Source organism: Zonotrichia albicollis, chromosome 20 (assembly GCF_047830755.1).
Source record: "Zonotrichia albicollis isolate bZonAlb1 chromosome 20, bZonAlb1.hap1, whole genome shotgun sequence".
NCBI lineage: Eukaryota > Metazoa > Chordata > Aves > Passeriformes > Passerellidae > Zonotrichia > Zonotrichia albicollis.
Window position 1 is genome coordinate 8,624,611 of NC_133838.1, and position 20,276 is coordinate 8,644,886.

Genomic DNA, 20,276 nt, shown 5'->3' on the forward strand with positions numbered 1-20,276 from the left:
GAGCTGGGGGGCTCCCATCCCTGCCCACAGCCCAGGGAGCTCAGGGACAGGCAGTCAGCCAATTGAACAGTGTCACAATGTGCTGGGCAGCTCCTGGCTCCTCTGAAGGGCAGGGGATGGGGATGGGATGGCACCTGGGAGAGCTGCAGGTGGAGGGGGCTCAGCTCCCAACTTGGCACAGCTTGTTGTGTGCCACAGGTTTCACCTGTTTTAGAGAATTGACAGAATGGCAAGGATGGAAGACACCTTCAAGATCATTGAGTCCAACCCATGCCAAAAAAAACCCCCATTTTAGTTTCTTCCCTGGCCAGAGAGCAGACTGGGAAGGGAATGCTTTGGTGCATGCCTGTGTGCTGCCATTGTAGGAGTTGTCTTCTCTACCAGAATTGATCTGTTTTTCCCAGGAATTAGTCTTCAGGATGAATGGTGGTTTGGTTGTTTTGTTACAGAATGGACCAGGATTGCAGCTGTGCTGAGTGTTCTGAGGGGAAAGGGCTCTGAGCAGTGATTAAATGCACAGGAATTAACCAGGGGGACAGGGCTGGTCTGTTCCCCTCACTCCACCTCACACTGCCCCTTTGCTTTACTGCAGGGAAAAGGAAGAAAAAGGAAGAGCAAGGAAAGCAAGATAATGGGAACAGAAATAGGAAAGACACCAAAGACACAAAGTCTGGCATCAAGAAGAGGAAGAACAAACAGAGAGGGGCCACGGTGCCTGCGACGCCTGCCAGCCCTGCCCAGTAGCTGGCAGCGTGTCATGGATGGCAAGACTCCATTGCTGCTATGTATATGAAAGCTTTATTGAACAGAGCACTGCTACACCATGTAACGTGTCCAGAGACAGACATATACTCCAGACTGACCCATGGACTGACAGAGGCCACACACACACCCTGAAGGAGGCTGCACACACACACACCCTGCCCAGGGCTGTGGGAGAACGCTGCTGAGGAGTGGGAGCAAAGCCACAGCGTCCCCAGGGCTCTGTGGGGACACTGCAGGGAGGAGAGGTGGAGCATGAGCCACTGAAGGACCCAGACATGGGATTGATTTCATAATCAAGGCCTCAAATGGAGCCCAGGCACACAGCCCTACTCAGCCAGGGGATGAGACTGAACCCCCCAGACACACACAACAGGGGCCTCTTTCTCTTCCCTCACCCCTTATTTTGTGTTTTAAGCTGTATGACTTTATCATTGCAAATATGTGTTTGTGGTAAGAAGTCAGTGGCATCTGCCCTGAATCTGCTTCAAAGAATTATTTCAAATTAAAAAAACAAAACCCAAAATCCAAATGACAACCAGCTTCCTGAGTGTGTGGTTCATACCTTGGCCCCTATGGAGGCTGGTGTCCCACAGGACAGAGACTCACTTGTGGAAGGGAAACTCACCAAAGCTTTAAGAAAATCCCAGGAAATGCTGCCAGCACAAATCAGCCGTCTTGCAAGAGGGACCTGAGCCCCGAGGAGCTCCCCACTGAAGGATCCACTTAACACAGAGCAGATTGAGAAAATGAGAGGTTCCAACAAACCACAGGTTGCTGAAACATTTTTTTTAATGCATACAGACTGTGACTGGGGTCTGCTCCAGCAGCCATGGGCAGTGGATCCATACATGTGCATTTTTTTACCTCCTTTTTATCTGCAGTGCAGCTTTCCATTACACATTCTGCACTTGTTTCACACTCACACAATTCCTGTAGAAATCAATGGAAGTCCTATGTGCAGAAAGGCACATTGTGCAGAAAAGCACACTGGGACTCTGCTTGGCCAGTCCCAGCTGTGGGACAATCCAGGGCTGGGGACAGCTGGTGCCACCACTCCAGTGTGTGGCAGGAGGGAGGGGAAGGCACAGCTCAGGTCCTGCAGGAGAGAAAACAAATTTTTGAGTTGGGTAGAAACTACCTGTGTGCTGGAATTCCCTGGATTCTCCTGCTCTGCCAGAGCTGCCAGCTGAGCAGAGGAACTGGGACAAGCACTGGTGAGCCCTGCGTGGCTTTGCTGCTTGCTCTGCTCAAGGCAGGGTCACAGGGGGGCTCCCCATCACTGCCCTGGGGTTTTAAAATGTGATTTCTCTGTATAAATACGTAGAGACACATTTCATTTCTCTAGAGTTCAGCAGAAGCTCTCTCCTCCCAAGGGATGTGCTCACAGGGTGGATCGGGGATGTGCTGTTGGGAGCTCCACTCCCCTGGTAGGGCAAGGAGCAGGGGAAACTCACCCAGACTAACCCTGGTGAATCCAATCTTGGCTGTACTGCTTCCATAGCGCCAGAGGGGCAGGGGAAACTCACCCAGACTAACCCTGGTAAATCTGTAGCCCTGATGGAAGCTGTACTGCTTCCATCCCATCTCTGCTCTGTGGCTTGGAGTCAACAGGTGTGCAGGAGAGAGCTCCTGTCCCTCTGAGGGTCACCAGCCCTGGTTCTCTCCTGGTGCCCACTGAGCACTCAGCTCTAGCCAGGACACCCCAACTCCCTTCATCCCAGGGCTGCCTTGGCTCGGGGCAGGACGTGGAGGCTGCACATTGTTTGGGCTCCAGAGCTGTACCAAGCTCTCCCTGACTGCTCTGCTGGCAGAAAAACCTTTCAGCCTCTCGTCCACTTTGTGTTTAAGTAAACAAGAAGCTGTTCCATCTTTGAAAGGGGATTCCATTTCAGCACAATGATAAACGACCAGCATACCAAGCAGGGGGGAGAAAGAGGTTCTTAAAAGTCATCCTTTAAGTTGTTTATGGATCATGTTCATATGATTTCTGAAAGCTTCCCAGCTCAATGATCCAACCTTGCTCTATTTTCTAGCCTGTGAGAGAAGTATTTTTGCTTGTCAGCAGAACCATTTTCCCTTCCAGTTTTAGCAGCACCCACTGGTGAAGCTCAGCTCCCTCCTGGAGCCACGTCCCCAGCGAGATCTCAGAGAGGATTAAGGAAAAGAAAATGCATTAGGAAAGTTTCCTACATGAGGCTCTGGTAATGACTTGATTCCCTACAGTAACTCCTGGCACTATTAGCACAACTATTTCAAAACTAAACTGCATGTAATAAATCAACAGAACCTATTTTAGAGAACTCTAGGGATTATTAGAAAATCTGACAAACTTCTTTCTGTTGTAGCCTTTCCCCTACTTTCTTCCTTTTTTCAGAGCAAAATGGGAAGAAAAAGGGACAAAGGCAACAGGAAGTTTAAGATGCATATTACGAATATCCAAGATTTTTCAGTAGGGGTGATTTTAAAATTAAATTGTTTTAGAACAATTAGGAGAAAAAATATAAAAAAATAAATCCAATTTATTTTCTTCTTTTTTTTTGAGTCAGCTCAAGAATTGTGCTTATTCCCACTCCCAGAGAGCTGGTTCAGTTATGAATTTAGGAACATTTTGCCTTTGACCAACATGAACTGCACACTGAGCTCCCCAGTCCAAGCTGAGATGTCCTTAGCTGGGTGATGTCACCTCAACTCACACACATGTGAATGCTCTCTTTCCATGCACTAAATGACCCTGTTGTGGTGTTGTCTCCTTGGCATCACTGTAAAATACATGTCTTTAAACAAATAAATCAATAAATGGGTTTGCTGAACCAGCTTCATTTGTTTATTCACCAAAACTGGAGTCAAACCCAACTGATTCAAAAATATCCACAGATACAGGAGCCACTCCTGAGAGCCAAAGGACCACATGGATCATGGATCATGGCTGGGAATGTCACTGCTCCAGTTCCTGCACCTATTCCCACCCTCTGCTTTGGTCAGCTTGGTGCTGGACTGGAGAAGCAGCTGCTGGATGCACAGACAGACAGACAGACAGACATGGTTTGTCAGGAGCTCCACTGCACAGGGAACAGCTTCATTTTCCCTGGTGTTATTTGCTGGACAGAATTCCATTAACTCAGAATCTGCAGGATGGTTTCCAGTCTGTTTCCTCAGATTTTGAGCAATGCATCCCATGCCATGGGGGGAACAATAATGGGCAGCTTGCAGTTGTGGGTTTGAAACTGTTTCATTTCTCTCTTATTTGCTGAGATTTGGAACCTAAAGAAGATGAATGTCACCAAACACATGTTGGTTCTATCACATTCTTAACCCTCTCTGGGTAATATAAATCTGTATTTTTCATCATCTGCAGTCAATGCACACACACTCCTCACACAGTAATTCACTGACTCTCCACCCCCAGAGAGGTGGAGGTAATGTATATATACTCCTTAGCCCATGTTTATGTTTAAATGACTTCTCACTCAGGAGAAATCTTAGCTTTGATTAAAGGAAAGAAAGTAGGATAGTGAGAAAAAGGTTATCTCTAAAACTATGGTTTCGATTACGTTGTCTGAGAACACTAAAAGGGATAATTCAGATATATATTTAGAAATTTTATGAAGTCAATAGACTTCACAGACAGACATGATAGGCATCACATTTTAAAAATCTATAATAAAAGTACAGAAATACCAGAGTATTTAATTAGCCACCATCAATAAATCACCCTGATGGCATTTATGTACTCAGTAATACATCACACCCAACTGAATGCCAAACCAAAGTTTGGCTGGAGCTGCTTGCTGGAATTTCCAGGATTTTTGAAGAACAGGAAGAGAGAGGCAGCCAGGTAGGTGGTATATTGTAATTTCCAGCCTGAGGTGAAATGCTGGTTTAGAGCACTGACAGGGCCACAGAGGAGCCCAGAAGTTACTTTTCCTGGCTTTCAAAGCTCTCTTACACCTCTCTGCCTTTTTCTTGACTTCAGTTTCTCCTCCTTCAATCACCATTTTGGGAATTCCATATTCAAGGCAACAATCCAGGATCACTTTGTCTTTGCTGTCCCACCTGGAACCTTTTGCCCAGGAGCCCTCCTGTTCCTGTATCCTGGGGAAGCCAAGCCTGAGGAACTGAGCTGGGAAAGTTGCTGTGCTGATAAACTGCCTACAAGATCTTCTGCTGTGATTTTTGAAGATGAGCTACAAAATCCACTTGTGCTCTGCAAGGAATTGCTGCTGTAAGGGAGATGGCTGAGGCTGCTTTATCCTGCTAATGAAACAGAGGAGCTCAATACCACACTGAAAAAGGGCTCTGAGAGCAAGTCTGGTCTTGTTCTGAACTCTTGGAAATCTACTTTTCCTTCAGTTAATTGACAAAATCTGTAGATCATACGAGGAAGACAAGCCCTGCCAAAAATCCAACATCACTAGTTTTTAATAATACAATGGGAATAACCCCTCAGAACATATGTAATTATGGGAATGAGTCATTCTGATGGCATCATGCAACCACATTCACTGGAATTTGACAAAGATGAGGCCACATAAAACTCAAACTTCTTTCATTTCAGGCCTGGTCAGGCAGAGGAGCTGAGGCCACATAGCAGAGGAGAGGGACAAGGATTTGTGACCTTGTTGTCCTGGCCAGAACATAATGAGAAAAAGCTAAAGATTGAAATGGGGGGCAGCAAAGGAAAAGCTGTGAGTCATGGAACAACAAAACATCAGTTTAGTGGAGCAAAATATCTGACTTGCACGTTATCAGATACACAACAAGCAGCTGCAGCCTCAGGGATGCTGCAAGTTCAACACCAACTGCTGGCCCCTTGCTGGAATTTGGGCCAGGGGATCTGTGAGGGTGAGGAAAGAGCCACAGCAAGGTGCCAGTTCAAATGCAGGTCCCACACATTATCAGTAGGATCTTTTCTTATGACACAAAATCCAGGCTTGTAGCCCACCCCAATGGCTGGTAAAGGGTCTGAGCCCTCCCACCAACACTTCCAACCTGGGAATTCAGCACCCAACTCCAGGGCATCCCCAAGCCAAGCTCTCCCTGCCACAACCTCCTGCCCAAAGCTGGCTGGGTCTGTTCCCTCACAGAAAGAGACGGCGACTTTCTGGCTGCTCCCCAAGAAGTCTTGCTAACAATAAAGAGGGAGTTTTCTTAAGGGAAAGGAAGAAAGAGTTGGGGAGAGCAGAGCAAAAGTATTACTCAACTATTTAGTCTAAAATGTTGAAAATCAAAAGGCTCTTCTGACAGATTGATATCGACTCTAATAGAAAACACACTTGTCCCGGGAAAACTCTTCTCCATGAGCCTCAAGTCTGATAGCTTAAACAATTATCTACAATTTGGAATTGATTTTTTTTATAGCCACATCAATGTGTACTTTTTCAATGCCCAAGGCACAGATAATGCTATTAAAGAGAAAAACCAGAACGTGGAGGCTTAAGCCAAACAGCCTCCAAGTCCAGACTCAGTCTTACAAAACATGTCCCAAGGCCTGACTCATCGTGGCTCCCTTGTGCAGCAGGGACTCTGCACCTCACAGCAAAACGCTGAAAATCATTAGGAGAACAAAATCCCAGCAGCTCTGTTATTGTTCTAGGCTTAAAGGAGCATTAGCAGCACCAGAAGGACATTGCTGTGCTGCTAATAAGTGTTTGGGAAGGATGGGCCAGAGCTGTGTTTTGGGCAAGTATTCCCCAAGATGCTGAGCTTGGCCCCAGCCCAAGCTCTGCTATCAATTAACACAGTTTCAGCTCAGCTTTGTTCATTTCCCTTAGGTGAGGGGCTTTCAAATTGCTGTTACAGTCTGGCAGTGACAGGGATGTGGGCTCTGGACACAGACCTTGCACAGATTTGCTCTGTTAATGCACCATCCACGCAGTTCTTTACCCTCACACGAAAACACGCAGCGCTGTTATTGCTGATTTCTAAAATTTTTTGCCAGTAACCCAGAAAGAGCAGCCCTGTGTGTCTGTAAACACCCAGCAGCACTGCCTGGTGCTCGAGTCTGTTGCAGCAGTGCCCCCCTGGTTGTCCCAGTGTCCCTGTGGCTGTTCCAGCGCCTCTCTGACATCCCCAGTGTCACACCAGTACCCCCAGGGTCCCTCTGGCTGTCCCTGTGTCCCATGAGCAGTCTCAGTGTCTCACCAGCAGCCCCAGTGTCCTTCTGGCTGTCCCAGTGCCCCTTTAGCAGCCCCAGTGTCACACCAGCATCCCCAGTGCCCCACCAGCAGCCCCAGTGTCACATCAGCCACCCCAGTGCCCCTGTGGCTGTCCAAGTGCCCCTCTGGCAGCCCCAGGGCCTCTTTACCAACCCTAGTGACACAGCAGTAGCCCCAGGGTCCCTCTGGCCGTCCCAGTGTCCCACCAGCAGCCCCAGTGCCCCTTTAGCAGCCTCAGTGTCCCACCAGCAGTCTCAGTGTCTCACCAGCAGCTCCAGTGTCCCTCTGATTGTCCCAGTGTCCTCCTGGGTGTCCCAGTGCCCCTCTGGCAGCCCCAATGTCCCTTTAGCAGCCCCAATGCGCCACCAGCAGCCCCAGTGCCCCTCTGGCAGCCTCAGTGTCCCACCAGCCACCTCAGTGCCCCTTTAACAGTCCCAGTGTCCCACCAGCCACCTCAGTGCCCCTTTAACAGTCCCAGTGTCTCACCAGCTACCCCAGTGCCCCACCAGCCACCCCAGTGTCACATCAGCAGCCCCAGTGTCACAGCAGCAGTCCCTATCCACTAGCGATAGGCAGGGAGCGCTCCCGCCGCTCTCCCGAACCATTTCCATGATGTGTCACTGCACAAACTCCATTCCCGAACAATGGGGGCTCCCGTGCCAGCGCCCCCGCCGGGCCTCCCAACCACCCCGCGGGCCCGGGCCGGACCCGGCCACACCGCGGCGCTTCGGGCGGGCACCGCCACTCCAGAGACGGGCAGAGACACAGTGACACAGAGCACGGGGACACGGAGCGGACACCGGGGGACACAAAGGGACACGGGACGGGGGCCGGGCAGGGCGAGTCGAGGTTGCCGTGGCAACCGAGCCCGGAGGTGTCATTGCGCCTGCGCCGCCGCGCAGTGCTCCCGGAATTGCGTCAGGCTCTGCTGCCCGCCGGAAGTGCCGCGCGCGTGTCCGCGGCCCGGCTTGAGCGCTCCGGGCCTGTCGCGGCACCGGCACCCGAACCGACAGTGATACCGGCACCAGAACCCGCACCCACACCGATACCGGCGCCGGAACCCGCATCCACACCGATACCGGCACCCGCATCTACACCGATACCAACACCGGAACCCTCACACACACCGATACCGATACCGGCACCATGGTGAAGCCGCGCTACAAGGGCCGCTGCTCCATCAACCCCTCCCGCGCCAGCACCAACCCCGGTACGGGCAGGGCCGCGGGCCGGGCGGGCTGAACCGGAGCGAACGGAATTGAAGCGAACCGGGGCTGATGTTCTCTTGTCTCCGCAGATCGCATCGGGGGCGAGGGAGGGAACAACATGCGGGACCGAGCGACCATCCGGCGGCTCAACATGTACCGGCAGAAGGAGCGCAGGTGAGGGCCCGGCCTGGCCTGGCCACGATCCCGGGACAGGCCACAGAACGCCTCGGGACCGGGGCTGGGAAGGAAAGATACATTGTTTAATAAATATTCTTGTTTTTCAATAGGAAATTATCACAAAAATTGTTTCCTGGCAAAGGGTGCCCAGAGCAGCTAGGGCTGCCCCGGGATCCCTGGCTGGGACTGGCACTGGGAAGGAAGGATACATTTTTTTATAAAAATTCTTGTTTTCTAAAAGGAAATTACCCCAAGAATTAGCCTGGGAGGGTCAGGCCCTGGTACAGGGTGCCCAGAGCAGCTGGGGCTGCCCCATCCCTGGCAGTGCCCAAGGCCAGGCTGGACAGGGCAATGGGACAGTGGGAGGTGTCCCTGCCATGGCAGGGCTGGCACTGGATGGGCTTTAAGGTCCCTTCCAACCCAAAGCCTTCATTGATAGCTTATGATACTGTCATATAAATCTAATTTCTGATAGTTAGTGTGCCAGCTGAAGTTCTAATGCCTCTAACAGCTTCTGTGCCTTTCCTGAGGCCGCTGCACCCTGCAGAAACTCACATGATGAATGTGAACTCAAACAGGTGTTTTATCCTGTACCAGAAATTCTTGTTCATTCAGCCTTCATTTCTAGTGCATCAAGTTTTAATTACTGCCATTTTTTCATGGTGTCTAAACCATTATCTTGGACTGTTGGTACCTGTTTTGTCATGTGGAAACTTTGAGAGTTGCTCTATGATGGGCTCTGTAACCCTGTGAGCTGGGGAGCCTGATCCTGATCTCAAGCCTGATCTGATTCCAGGCCTGATCCTGAGCCTGATCCCAAGCTCTCAGCAGCCCAGCAATGTACCTGGGATACAGGTGTAAAACACTTGATGCATCTGCCTGGAGAGACCCAAACCACACAGAATTCCTGAATTTCCCACAGCAGCAAAGCTCAAAATCTCCCCCAAAACACCTGAAGAGCCTCAGCTCCCTCAGCATCTCCACAGAGGGTGCCCCTGTGCCACACACAGAGATCCATGGCAGGGGAGCAGCACCCACCTGGCTGTGCCATGGCAGTTCTGTTTCACATCACCTTCTTTGGTTTCTTGTGCCAAATTCCCCCCTGTTTGGGGAACAGATGGGGTGGAGGGATTTTGAGCTATTGCTGAGTTCAAACCAGGTCTGCTCTTGCAAATCCTGTGTGGGTGAGTCCTGCAGAGCTGGTTAAAGGGCTTTGTGAGAGAACTCAGTGGGATTTGCCAGAAAACATCACTGGTGCCTTTTGCAGCCCCTGGAGCCCTTCCTGGCTGCCACAAGCAGCTGCAGGGGGGGTCTGGCCAGGCTGGAGTGACACCAAGGGCTGTGACTGCCATCAGTGCCACTCAGGGTGGGTAACTCACCTCAGGGAGGCACAGCAGCATTCACCACTGCAGGGAAGGGTCCCTCTGTCACAGACATCTTTTATGAAAAATCTTTTCCTTAGGATTTTTTCCTCCTGAGAAGCTGAGAGGCCTCAGGAACAAAATATAAACAATTATTATCTGCTGCTGTGGAACTGTGGAATGCAACAGGTGGATCTGTGATTGGTCTCATGTGATTGTTTCTAATTAATGGCCAATCACAGTCAGCTGGCTTGGACAGAGAACCTGAGCCACAATCCTTTGTTATCATTCTTTCCTATTCTATTCTTAGCTGGCCGTCTGATGAAATCCTTTCTTCTATTCTTTTAGTATAGTTTTAATGTAATATATATAATAAAATAATAAATCAAGCCTTCTGAAACATGGAGTCAGATCATGTTCCCTCATCCAAGAACCCCTGTGAACACAATCACAGTCCCTCTGCATTTTGTGCTTCTGCTTCTGGCCTGGCACACCCAGGGCTGAGGGGTCAGAGCTGCCCTTTGTGCACTGACATTTCTTCATTTGTCCCTCAGGAACAAACGTGGCAAAATCATCAAACCTCTGCAGTATCAGTCAACTGTGGCACCAGGAACTGTTGCAAGAGTAGAACCAAATATCAAATGGTTTGGTGAGTTTTCTCCAAATTCCAGACTCAGCAAGCTTCAAAGCTGTTGAATTTAGTGTAATGCAAGGGGTTTGTTTCAGAATGGTGATCTGAGAGCTGTGAGGGATGGTGAGGGACCCCTGCTGCTGTTGCTGCCTTGTGGGGCTACCTAAAAACAGAGGACAGATAAAATTCAGGCAATAAAAAGCAGTTATATCTATTGAAGGTCTTCAGGTACATTTTGGACAGACAAAGCCCCCCCAAGGGCCACCCAAAATGGACAATGGGTCACAGGTTTTCACACTTTTATAACTTTGGGCCATTTGCATATTGGGGGTTCATCTTCCAATTACATCTTCAGCTAATGAAGTCATTGACCCCAAGTTTGCTGTCCCCAACTCACTTTTGTTTCCATTTCTGGGGCCTGAGGCAGTGAGGTGTCCTTGATTGCCAGGCCTGGAGAGGAATTGTTGTGTCTGCCCAAAATGGGGAAGCAGCAGCTCACACTGTGTGTGGAGTTTGGAGTTATCCACTAAAGAACTGCAGGATTACAAATACATGAAAATATAAAAGCTGAAATCCTGAGGGATCATTGTCACCCCTTGCCTGTACCTGTGCTTTGGGGCTTTGCTTTCAACACACTCCCCTCAGGGGAGTTATTTTGGCTCCTGTTTTGTTCCCCAAGGTTTGCCCATGTGCATGGCTGTTAAATGTCCTAGAAAGACTTTGGAAATTTCCTATAAATTGTGGCAAAGAAAGGGATTGGCTGCTTCTTTGGGCTTGGTCTCAAGTAAAACCCTTTTTGTTTTCACTGATATTTTTGTTCCTAGATGCAAAGCTCATGTTTTATTAGTGTCCCCATTTGGAGCAGTTGAGATCAAGAATGGCCAGGTGTGATGTTTGTTTCTTACGCTCAGGAAATACTCGTGTGATCAAGCAATCATCCCTGCAGAAATTCCAGGAGGAGATGGAGACTGTGATGAAGGATCCTTACAGGGTGATCATGAAGCAGAAGAAGCTGCCCATGTCCCTGTTCCACGACAGGATCAAACCACACGTGGGTATCCCTGTGTGCACAGCTGTGAGCAGCTCTGCTGTCCTGCTCAGTCTGGGAAATACTGGGAAATGCGGCCTTCTGCAAGGGGCAGCTGAAGGGGATTCCTTGGGGAAGGATGGTTCTGATTCCCTGTCACTGTGGCCATCATGTGTGAGGGCAAAGAGATATATTATTTAATAAAAATTCTCATTTTCCAGTAGGAAATTACCCCAAAATTTCTTCCCTGTGAGGGTGGGGAGGCCCTGGCACAGGGTGCCCAGAGATGTTGTGGCTGCACCATCCCTGGCAGTGCCCAAGGCCAGGTTTGGAGCCACTTGGGACAGTGGAAAGTGTCCCTGCCATGGCAGGGGTGGCACTGGATGGACTTTAAGGTCCCGTCCAGCCCAAAGCCTTCTGTGATTCTGTGACAGGTTATGATATTGTCATATTATGATCTGATTTCTGATAGGTTAATGGGGGTTTGAGGGGTTACTGTGTGTGGTCTTTTGAAGTTCTAATGCCTCTAACAGCTTCTGTGCCTTTCCTGAGGCTGCTGCACCCTGCAGACACTCACAAGATAAATTTCAACTCAAAAACACGTGTTTTATCCTGTATCAGAAATTCTTCTCCATTCAGTCTTCATTTCTAGTGCATCCAATTTTAGTTACTGCCATTTTTTCACCGTGTCCAAACCATTATTTTGGACTATTGGTAGCTGTTTTGTCGTATGGAAACTTTGCAAGTTCATGTCATAAGAACATTATTTAAATTAGAGAAAAGGTTGTGTTAAAACATGCATTACAAAAACAAATTGCTCCTTTCAGCCATGCACTGTTTGCTGTTCCAAGACAAGCTGGCTTTCATTGCAAGCTTTAAAATCTAGTTTTGATTGTAATTATCCCTGACAAAAATCTGAGAATTTGGCGAGATTTGTGCTCTTGTTAGAAAAACAAGCAGTGATCAAAGATAGCAGCTGAATTTTCATCACGGTGCCTGTAATTGCATTTGACACCATTTATGGTGGAAGAACTGAAGCATGGCTCGTTGGCAAGTGCAGAATGTTTTGTTGCTTATTAAGTATCCACTCTTGTGTTTCTCAAAGCTTGAAGTGGAAAACTCAAACATTATTAAGGAAGTGCCTGTCACTTACAGGCTGCCAGGGCTGTGTTGAACTTGGGGCTCTTTTCCTGTGTGTCTCGAGAGATTGGAAAAAAATGGTGTTTGGGATTTGTTTTTTTTTAACCAACCTGTTTTTCCTCAGACCTCCAGAGTTCACATTCTTGACACAGAAACATTTGAAACAACGTTTGGCCCCAAAGCACAGAGGAAAAGACCAAATCTGTCTGCAAGTGATGTGCAGTCTCTGGTGGAGAATGCTGAGGCCTCGTCAGAGTCTTATGACCGGGGCAAGGACCGAGACCTGGTGACAGAGGACACTGGTGTAAGGTGACTGGAAAGGACAAATGATTCATTGTATACACATATGAAAAGCCAGCCTTGTTTTTAAATAAGGATCTGGTACCTCCATCAATGCTGTTACTGTGTGAGGAGGAAGGAAAAGGAGATTAGCTGAATGTGGGATTTTGGCTAAATACCAACTGTTACTTGGGCTTTGTCCCCTCTTTTGTCTGTAAATGGACTAAGAGAAGATGATCCTGACTCTGTATCTGTGGTGCTGATGTTTCTGGTGATGTCTTCTAGGGATGAAGCACAAGAGGAAATCTTTAAGAAAGGACAGTCCAAAAGAATCTGGGGTGAGCTCTACAAGGTAAATGGCACTTGGATTTTACAGCAGTCACATCTGTCAGCCTTTACACAGTTAGGGGCTTCAGCACAGCACTGAAATCCTGTACAGCAACAATGAGAATAACTCAAAAATAGTAGATTTTCATTTCCAAATCCCTGCCTGACTGAGCTTGATTCTTGAGCTCTTGTCCTGCAGGAACAAACATTCTTAAAATACATGATCTAGAAGAGGACTGGCAGAGTGAAGGTATCAGTTTCTCTTGGACTCCTGGGTCTTCACCACAAGTAAAAGAGTCATGTTCCCTTCAGTTTCTTTAGGCTAAAAACATCTGGCATGTTGATGGGGTCATCTTGGGAGAGCTCTGACCCTCAATTCTCCCTGAGCCACCATGGCTGCCAGAGAAATGGAGACTGAGTGAATCAGGGTGGTATGAGCAGTTTGTGTGCTCTCAGTGACTCTTAGGTGTGAAATTGTTTGACTTTTTGCTCTGAATTTCTGAATGTAGCTTAAAACCTTTTCATTTGGATCTAAAAGCACTGGGAATGGTTGAGCAAAACAGATTTCAGTAAGAGGCTGCCAGAACTGCAGGAAAAAGCTGTGAAACAAATTCACTTGGCTTGAAACAAGTCATAAATGACAGCTCCCTGCTGTAGCTGCTTCATGGACTAACAGCAGGTTCCTGCTTGGTTGTGTGTTTCATATTGGTCCAGAAAACATCCTTTATACCCTGATGCATTATGAAATGGGAGAAGGGAGTTGTTGCTGAATGGAGGATGAACACTGGGGGTTTGTGTGCTGCAGCACACACAAAACTTTAGTTTTCCCATTTGGGTATAATGTTTTCTTTCCCTGGTGCATAGGAACAGGTAAAAGTCATTCAGCTGTCCAGGTCCAGGCTGAATTTGGAGGGGATTTAGGAGAGGAGAGAGTAGAGCATCAATGGATGTTAGTCTGAATTTCACAAGTCTGGGGGGAACTAGCAGTTTGTGAAGGATACAAGGTTTTAAAATTAATTATGTAGTTTCAAATATCACTGGTTTTCATTTGGGAGGTACAAGATATCTTGCTTTCTGCAAAATCCATTATTTGTGTGGGTTTTTTTTAATATTTTTCAGGTGATTGACTCATCAGATGTTGTTGTTCAAGTTCTGGATGCCCGAGATCCCATGGGCACTCGCTCCCCTCATGTGGAATCCTACCTTAAAAAGGAGAAGCCTTGGAAACATCTCATTTTTGTCCTGAACAAATGTGATCTCATTCCTACCTGGGCCACTGTAAGCACAGTCCTGCCTGTTATTCTGTGGACCTTCTTTGTTCCTGTTGTGGCTGTAGCTCTGTGCCAGTCCCCATGCTGGTCTGGAAGGGCGTACTGCAACTGGGGCGCTGGGAGTTCTCTGCTTGCCTGCAGTAAAAGTAACAATTACCATGTAAATCTGTCCAAGTTTGGCCAAGTTGAGCAACACACGCCAGCCACAAATTCCCTACTTCCTCTGTCTGGATTTAACAGTTCAGCTGTTGTCTCCAGAGTGTGCTAAATGTTAGTCTGCCTAGGATCCATATCCACCCCAGCTGGTTTGCTTTATGTCATTAAACTAATGAGTTTTAGCTAGCAGTGAAGGCGTTTTTGGGAAATTGTTTGTCTTTAATACAAACAATACTGTTGGGCTGGGGAAGTGCTTCAAAGGTTCTTCCTTAGCAATGTTCATGTTGCAGTTGTGAGCCCAGTGCAGAGGCTGTGTCCTCCTCTCTGAGCTCAGAGTGTCACTGTCCAGCCCCAGTCTCTAACCCAGTCCTCTTTGCCTCTGCAGAAGCGTTGGGTCACTGTCCTTTCCCAGGAGTATCCAACACTTGCTTTCCATGCCAGCCTCACCAACCCATTTGGCAAAGGTGCCTTCATCCAGCTCCTCAGGCAGTTTGGAAAGGTACAAAACAATTTTGGGGATCTGTGGTTGGTTTGAGGGGGGTTACTGTGTGTGGTCTTCAGCTTTGTTAGCAATTGGGGTTCAGGACTACGGTGGTAATTCTGTCCCTCACTCCAAGATGTAAAAGGATCTGTTATTTCTCACCAGTTACACTCTGACAAGAAGCAGATCAGTGTGGGATTCATTGGTTACCCCAACGTTGGCAAGAGCTCAGTGATCAATACCCTGAGGTCCAAGAAGGTCTGCAGTGTGGCCCCCATTGCAGGGGAAACAAAGGTAGGAGCATCCCAGTGCTAAAGACACAAATGTGCTCATGTGAAACAGCCTAGTGACCTTGTCAGGTTCTGCACTGACCTGCACAGGTTGTGGGACCCTGAGGAGGGGCTCATGGACAATCCCTGCTCTGGCAGCATTCCCAAATTCGCACTCTGCTGTACTGCAGGACTGTGATGGGAATGCTCAGCTGCCCTCACTCCCTGATCCAATTACTGGGTCAGTGTCTTGGTTTGGAAAGACTGGTGTCTGTAAGGAAGGCAGGAGCCTCCCCTGAAATGGAGAATGTAAACCCTTTAAATTGCTATACATTTTAAATTAAGGGGCTCTCAGGCAAAAAATATGGGAGCAGGAAATAACAGTTCTTTAATAGGGAAGAAAAATAAAAGGATAAAATAAACAATGCTGTAACTAGAACAACAGTGCCAGAGTCAGAACCCAACCTGACACCCTGTGGGTCAGGCTGTTGGCAGCAGTCCCATTGGAATTGTGGCTCAGCCCTCCTGCAGGGTCAGGGCTGGTTCTGCTGGAGCAGGGATCCTGGAGAAAGGTGCAGTCTCTGCCTCTGGAGATCCAGGGGCAGAGGCAGCTGCTGTTCCTCTGGGCAATCCAGTGCAGAAGCCGTGCTGGTGTTCCAGAATCTCCAGATTCTATCCAGGTAGGAATGCTTGGCTCCTCCCTCTGGGCTCACATCTCCCAATGGGATGCTGTAGTTCTTATCAGCCATGCAGGGACATTCAATAGCTGTTATCAGCAGCTGTCCCCTCCTGAGGGAGGAGTGATTGTGGTCACTCAAAGAGAGAGATAAGGCAAACTGCCCACTTGACAAAATATAATCTGCCAGATGGTAATTGAAAACATCTTGCCTTGCAGTCTGGAGCAGTCAGGCTCTGTTTCTCTGACTCTGGGCTTCAAGAATGAAGCAAGGCCTGTGTGGAGGTGCTGATGGGAGCTGCTGCTCTCTTGCAGGTGTGGCAGTACATCACCTTGATGCGGCGGATCTTCCTCATCGACTGCCCCGGGGTGGTTTATCCATCAGGAGACTCAGAGACAGACATTGTGCTCAAGGGAGTGGTATGTGTCTGCACTGGGGGCTGGGAGGCTTTGCTTCTTCCCACTGTGATGGTCTCAGAGGGTTGATCCTCTGCTGATGCTCTGCTGTGCTTTTTCAGGTTCAAGTTGAAAAGATTAAGAGCCCTGAAGATCATATTTGTGCTGTGCTGGAAAGAGCCAAAGAGGAGTACATCAGGAAGACATACAAAATTGAGTCCTGGACGGATACAGAAGACTTCCTTGAGAAACTTGCTGCTAGGACTGGAAAACTGCTAAAGGTGTGCCAGCTTCCTGCATTTGTGGGCTGGAAGATCCTGTTCTGAACATGGGAAATGGCAGTGGTTCTGTTGCTCACGGGGCATGGGAGGGCTGTGTGCCTCACAAACATGGACATAAACTGTTCTGTTTTCCTCAGGGTGGTGAGCCTGACTTGCAGACTGTGAGCAAGATGGTTCTCAATGACTGGCAGAGGGGCAGAATCCCTTTCTTTGTGATGCCACCAATGGCAGAACCAGTGGCAGGTCAGCCAGCTCCCCAGGTAAGAATGTGATGCTTGTGCCTCCTCTTCCCTCATATTTGATTTCCCTAATGGTATTCACTGCTGCTTCTCCCAGAGTGCCATGGATCTTTGGCAGTGCATGTCCTGGGCTCTGCCCAAGCATGGTCCTTCATGTGACACCTGAATTTGGTGAGGACCAGGTAGCAGTGCTCTTTACAGAGATGTGTGAGTCATTATTACTATGAGAAATGTCAGGAATCATGTTGTCATCTTAAGCTTTTTCTGGTGAGAAAAAATGAAAATTGTTTCTGGAGATGGTGTGACAAACTCTGGGGATAACATCCTGCTCTTCCTTGCAGCCTCCTGTGCTGGAAGCAGCTGTGACATCCAGCCAAGATATCACTGAGGAGAAAGTCTCTGAGTTGGTGGCACCAGCTGTGGAGGCAGCAGAGGAGGGGAACAACACAAACAATGAAATCAGGCAGCTCATGTCCCACGTGCGGCAGAACTTCGGCAGGATTAACGTGGCACCTCAGTTCTCAGAAGAAGACCTGGTTCCTGTGGATGTGCCAGGCTTTGATGACACTGACCATGAATCCACTGGAGAGGAGGAAGAGGAGGAGGAAGAGGAGAAAGAGGAGAATGAGGAACATCCAGGAGAGGAGGAATTGCAGATGGCACCAGCTGTCCAGGAGAGCTCTAAAGCTGTTCTTAAGGCTTTGGAGGACAAGATTGCGAAATACAAAAAATTTTTGGATAGAGCCAAGGCCAAGAGATTCTCAGCAATAAGGTACCTGAATCTGCCCAATACATTGCAGGGGGGGGAAGGTTTGATGAGGCTCTGCTGTAGATTGACTCAATTTCTGACTTGCTTGACACACATAAGTTGCCACAGCTTATCTGGCTTAGCTATAAGGGTTGGGAATTGGGCCAAGTAAGCAATTTGTGTTTGAAAGATTATTCCAGGAGCTGCTATTTACCAGCAAATTAAAAATGTTCTCACTTTTGGAAAGCTGCCTCTTAAACTATGGATCAGAGTTAGCATTATCTTGGTTATGTGGGCAGCAATACTGCATCCTTGGATCTCTCCTTGATGTTGGATAATCCCAAGGTTGGATATCCCTGGGTGTTCATGCATGTGCAGTGAGTCCTGGCCCATACAGCAGGCCCAGTTTTAGCAAAGCTGACCCACCAGCCTTGTTAGGAGGGAGATTTCAAGGTTTAAATGCAACATTTTCTCTCTCATATAGCACACAAGCACAACAAAAGCTCCAGCAACAAGGGTATTGCAATATTCTGGTGCAAAGACTGGCTTTGATGCTGACAGGGGACTGGGATCTGCTGGAGTCTGATGGCTTCTCAGAGGTGGTCACTGTTTGTGTAACAACAATCTTTTATTGCTGGTTTTATCTTCCATAGAATCCCCAAGCGACTGAGTGACCAAGTGTTTGCAAAATCCATGGAGAAGGCTGAAAAACCCAAAGAAACTGGAGACAGAGGTAAAACAAGATTAGTAGAGAAAAAAATGGCATTAAGGGGAGAAGCATGCACTGGATCCTGTGTGCAAGATCTTTTCCCCTAAAACTACTTAAATCTCCCTTTAGCTGTCCCAAGGGCTGCTGCTGACCTGCTGTAGCCTTCCTGTGGAACAGCTGTGTGTGATGGGAGGTGTCCCTCTCAGTGAGAGAGGATACAGTGAAGACAATTTTTGAATTCCAACAGCCTGGGCTCCCAGCAGGCTGCAGCCAGAGCAGCTCCCCTTCCATGGGGTGTTATAGGAAGGAGTGGATGGGGTTTAGGATGTTATAAAAGCAGAGATACTTCAAGCTGTAAGTTTTTACTGAGTTGTTGTCAGTTTTAGTAAAGGCACAATCCAATGTGAGAGCCCTGTCCTGACAGGATTGTGGAATTCTCCTGGACTTGGATGAGGCTGGAGCAACCTGCTGCTCAAGAGCAGTTTTTGCAGTAATAGCTGTGATTCTCTTGTGAGGAACATTCATGTTGTTTTGGTAGAAGCTCTTAAATACAGCCAAGGGAATATGTTGCTCAAGGAGTTGAAATGGTGACCTCAGCCTGCAGTTCTTCAAACAAATGAGTGTTCTGGAAGATACCAAGGGCATGATCTCTGCTGTTTGCAGGCACAGAGAAGAAAAGAAAGATGAAAGAAGAGGAAAGTGATGATGATGACCAGTTGGGTAAACAGCCTTGTAAGAAACTCACATCCAAAGAAGTAAGTGTTCTTTCCTGTAGTACAACTGAGCAGGGAAATCAGCTGGCTTTTCTATCCTTGGCCATATCACTAAAGAGCTTTGAGACTTTGGGCATGAACAGAAGGGGAATGAAAATAGAATTCTGTTATGAATGTTCTGTGACAACTTCTGTCACCTCCCTCTTACCTGACCATACACACCAGATTGTATTTTGTGTCTTTCTGCAAAGATTGAAATGGAGCTTTCTCCCATAAGAGCAGGGCGGGTGGGTTCTGTACAGAGTCATATCAGTAACATTTTGTTTGAAATTATTTATTTTACTTAACGTGTGTGGAATGCAAAGTGAACACCATTGGAGAGTTGCAGACACTGAGGCTCTGGATGCTGGGGATTTGCTAATGTGTTTTGTGTTTGCAGAGGAGACGAGCCGAGAGGCAGCAGCGCTCCAAGAAAGTCGGAGTCCGCTATTATGAAACTCACAACGTGAAAAATAAGAATAAGAACAAGAAAAAAACTGGCTTGGAGGGACAAAGATCAAAGCACAAAAAATACAACCATAAGCAATAGCTGCTTATTCTATTAAATTTTACATAAAACAGCTCTAGTATGCGGTGGCTTTTTTTACTATAAAACTTGCGGTTCCTGTTCAAAGCCCAGTGTGACCGGTCTGTCCTGGCCCCAGGAGCAGCATCTCTGTCTTTGTTTCTGCATCATCTGAAAGTTCTTTGTGCAGTTGGAGCTGGTGGTATTTCCACATCGCTGTCCCAGGCCAGCAAACACTGCAGTAGCCAAGCAGCTATTCCAGTGTTGCTCAGTGGTGGGGTTTGGGTGGGTTTTGTTCTGGAAACCCAGTTTTTCCAGTTCTGGAAACTGGCTTTGTGGGGTTTTTCACATGACTACAGGGAATTCTCTTTGCCTTGTTCACCTTCTGTGTAACCAGCTGCTCACAGAGGTACCTCAAGCAGGGATTTCATTTGCTTCCAGTGAGAAGTGAATCTGTGAGTGCCATTGTGCCCCTTCCTTTCACCAGAAATAATCACACCCAGAGCTCTGCTGTTGCCTGTGCTGTCACTGCTGATGGTTCTGACAAGGGATTTCCATGTGCAGTTGACACCAGCAGGTACTCATGGAAATGCCCCCAAGACACCTGTCCAAGAGTGAGCTGCCATTTCTTTCTTGGTGCATGTGACTTTGCTTGTAAGCACTTCTATATTTCTGAATCTTCTACAACATTTTCAAATTAAT

The 20,276-nt window shown here is 47.9% G+C and overlaps 2 protein-coding genes across 4 annotated transcripts in view; both read left to right on the forward strand.

Annotated features, from left to right (window-relative positions):
- Positions 1–3,569, forward strand: part of RSPO1 (R-spondin 1) — a 33,921-nt gene extending 30,352 nt beyond the window's left edge. For all 3 annotated transcript variants that reach the window (XM_074555651.1, XM_074555649.1, XM_074555650.1), the window contains exon 6: positions 593–3,569. In XM_074555651.1, the coding sequence (XP_074411752.1) occupies positions 593–744 (152 nt within the window). In that variant the 3' untranslated portion in view covers positions 745–3,569. The remainder of the gene's footprint in view (positions 1–592) is intronic.
- A 4,275-nt stretch (positions 3,570–7,844) lies between these two features.
- Positions 7,845–19,629, forward strand: GNL2 (G protein nucleolar 2). The gene is made up of 16 exons (XM_074555850.1): positions 7,845–8,130; positions 8,218–8,302; positions 10,221–10,315; positions 11,209–11,348; positions 12,589–12,773; positions 13,029–13,095; positions 14,190–14,348; positions 14,883–14,996; positions 15,144–15,272; positions 16,239–16,343; positions 16,442–16,600; positions 16,738–16,860; positions 17,181–17,611; positions 18,241–18,320; positions 18,960–19,051; positions 19,449–19,629. The coding sequence occupies exons 1-16, from the start codon at positions 8,067–8,069 to the stop codon at positions 19,596–19,598; spliced, it is 2,178 nt and encodes a 725-aa protein (XP_074411951.1). The 5' UTR covers positions 7,845–8,066; the 3' UTR covers positions 19,599–19,629.
- Positions 19,630–20,276: the final 647 nt, after the last annotated feature.